Source organism: Quercus suber, unplaced genomic scaffold, assembly GCF_002906115.3.
Source record: "Quercus suber isolate HL8 unplaced genomic scaffold, Cork oak 2.0 scaffold_6, whole genome shotgun sequence".
In the NCBI taxonomy this organism is placed as follows: domain Eukaryota; kingdom Viridiplantae; phylum Streptophyta; class Magnoliopsida; order Fagales; family Fagaceae; genus Quercus; species Quercus suber.
The window spans coordinates 3,046,290-3,049,564 of NW_027069472.1; the positions used below are offsets into that span (position 1 = coordinate 3,046,290).

General features: G+C 33.9%; 1 protein-coding gene across 1 annotated transcript; it reads left to right on the top strand.

Annotated features, from left to right (window-relative positions):
* The first annotated feature begins 404 nt into the window (after positions 1-404).
* On the top strand, positions 405-2,756 carry LOC112016859 (outer envelope pore protein 21, chloroplastic). Its single transcript, XM_024049329.2, has 5 exons — positions 405-623; positions 1,618-1,692; positions 1,786-1,938; positions 2,070-2,168; positions 2,543-2,756. Exons 1-5 carry the CDS (start codon positions 531-533, stop codon positions 2,624-2,626), a joined length of 504 nt encoding a protein of 167 aa, XP_023905097.1. The 5' UTR covers positions 405-530; the 3' UTR covers positions 2,627-2,756.
* Positions 2,757-3,275: the final 519 nt, after the last annotated feature.

The window sequence follows — 3,275 nt, forward strand, 5'->3', positions numbered from 1 at the left end:
AAATGAAAAATAATATTCCAAACTCTCTTAGGTTGAAACTTTCTAAAAAAATAATAATAAATAATTTTGTTTTTTTAAAAAAAAAGAAAAAAGAAAAAAACTACCGTGATACAAAAAAGGTGCATGAATATCACACTGAAACTAGACAAATATAAAATATACGTAACCTAAAGTAACAAAAATCTTGGCCAAAAATAAATCTCCACCCTTCCTTAGATGACAACGTTGGCCCCAAAAGAGGAAAATTCTAAAGAAAAAGGAAAATAGCGGCTGGCACGGTTTGAATCCGATACGGTTAAAAAAAGAAAAAGAAAAAACGTAACGTGGCAAACTTGGATTGGGTAAAGGAAGGACACGTGATACCCGTTAGTACCTTCTGTTCTGTGAGACTGTGACCAGTAGTTGAAAGATAAACACATGATATGATTCTGAAGAGTTTGGGTTGTCCGTATTTGTATTAGGGTTTTAATTTTATCATTTGGGGCTTAGGGTTTCCAATTTCAATTTTTATTTTTTATTCAAAATCGCAAATGGAGACTTCTCTCAGATATGGTGGTTATTCCAATTCTCTACGAATCCACGCCAAGCAAAAATTGCCAATCGACTCCAACACCTACTTGCAGGTATTCTCCTTATCATTCCTTTTTCTCTATGCCGTGTTTGGTTACACTGAAATGTATTTGAAAAATGAGATTAAAGTTAGGCCATTTTTGTTATGGGAATGTTAGTGCCTTTTGATTGGATTTTTGGGTGCTATACAATCTGCTATTGCTGCTCCTATTTTTACATTTTTTTTTTTGTGCGATTGAACTGAAATGCTGGAAATTTATCAGACAAAGTTCAGTGGATAATTTTTTTAGTACAATTTTTTTGGCAATTAGAGTTCAGGTTGGATACCTTGGTCGGGTTGTCTTCACCTATGTTTGGCTAAGTTTGTGGTTTGATGTTATGTAGACTGCTATATGTACTAGTGTTTCCCAATTCTCCAATTCTTGAAATTTGGAGCTTTTGTATTACTGCTATGACTCAGTAATCATGTTTAGTAAATGGGGTTTTGTGGCATTACTCTTTTCTTTCTTTTTTGCCAACTCAGGTTTCTTTGCCTAGGGAGTAAGAGCACTTGCATCAGTCCTTGTTAATTGGCCTGAATGCAAAATTTTGGCCAATTAACCTTAAAAATCACCCACAAAATAGGCTGACAAAAGTTATGCGCCTTTGGTGCATTTTCCATTTTAGTTACAGTAACAGTGTAAATTTACATGGCTACAAACTATAGCGGTGTATTTTGCATTTTTGATTCTTTCTTTATGTTTTCTGAGGATGAAGGAAGAGAGTGGATGGTAGTTGTGATGTGAGAGAGAAACAATTAAAAAATCAAGAAATATTGATATTTTGATAAAATTGACAATTGAATAAATAATCCGTTGTGGGTGTTTTTGAAAAATGGTTATGTAAAATAGAAAAAGAAGATTTTTATGCTAAAATAGGCACACATTTTTATATGAGCTGATGCGAATGCTCTAAAATTGAAAGTCATAATCAAGTATAAGTGCTATTTCAAACTTGTTTATTGAGCCTGTTTTATTTATTTATGTCCTTTTTATTTGTTTGGCTCAGGTCCATGGAGAGCTAGATACAAAAATTGGAGCTCCGAGTTATTTTAGTGCAGTGATAAGGCATTTCTACCCAGAAGTGTGTTTCGACTTAATTGCAGTGATGGCTTAAGATTGTTTTATGTGCATTTTTTTTTAATTGTTAAACTATAATCGATACATTCAATTGTAGTTATCAGCAAGCCTTGGGGTTGGCGCACAATATGATAGGCGTGAGAAGCTACGGTACAGTGTACGTGGAAAAAAGTCATTTCCAGTCACAACTAATGGCCTGTTAAGCTTTAATATTAAGGGACAATGTGATGTGGACAAAGAATTTAAAGAGGTTAGTGTTTTCAATGGGGTTTGTGAAATTTTTTGCCTTTCTGGTGTGAACCTTTTTTTTTTTTTCATATAGCTTTTGAAGCAATAGATTGTGATGAATATGTCCTTAAGTATGTTATTCTGCTTTGGCAGACGAAGTCAAGAGCAGCTGCTGAATTTTCTTGGAGTGTATTCAATTTTCAGAAGGAGCAAGATGTTAGGCTAAAACTTGGCTATGAAGTGCTTGAAAAGGTATATTTTTGGCTAAAACTTATTACTGAGACTCAAACATGTACATTTTTGGAGCCCTTTGTAGAGAACCTTCAGCTAGCATTTTATACATTTGATGGTGTTCATTCCTCAAAGTCAATTTTTAGTGACAAGAATGCTTAATGTGTAAAGGGATTGCTTGTGCTGAAATATTGGATTTTTCGTCTAGTCTTATAAATTTTGTTGATTGAATTATAATTTTACTCAATACCTAAAAATTACAGTTGTACTGTAAAGGCTTCAAATTCATTTCACCTCTTGGTCTTCACCTTGTGTTTTCTTGTTTTTAAAGGTTGCATTTATTCACTATCTGATACTGATACTGTTCTTTTTTGTTTTGAAATCTTTTATTTCAGGTTCCATATCTGCAGATCAGGGAAAACAATTGGACTTTCAATGCTGATGTTAATGGTAGATGGAATGTGAGATATGACTTGTGAGAAACAGAGCTTCAATATTTTGAAGGTGAGAGATGTACCTTTAGAACACATGTTACTTTGTATTCTGTTGGACAGCCCACAAGCAGACACTGATTATTGTTTAATGAAACTGCAATTGTCAAAAGCCCAATGATTGAATTTTATTTATTTATTTATTTATTTATGTTTATTCTGTCCAAAATTCAGCCTCCCAAGGCAGCTACAGCCTATAGTGGTTTAGAGATTGCTGTCCATCTGGGAAGGGGCCTACTTGTCACCCATATTTTAGGCTGAATTGCTTTTGTTAAGGTCAATTGTGTCATTAGAAAGTGACCGTGCAGGGGTATCTTGAGCTATGGAGAGTGATGTAATTGATTGAATTTAAAGGACATACAGGTTCAGTAAGGGTATGGATCATCATGACATTGATGTTCGTATGTGGTGGTATTCAAATGAATATTGATTATTTATACAGAAACTGTTAAATGTATGCTATTTATTATATAGGTGTGGAATTAAGAGAAAACAAGAGAAGGGAAAGGAACCTTTGATTCCTAGTATAGTAACCACTCTTCCTAGTATATCACTACTTTATAGTACCATGAACTCAATGTGGACAAGCACTGTATTGGAATTCAAAGCTGCCTTTACAAAGGAAAATATAGAAGCA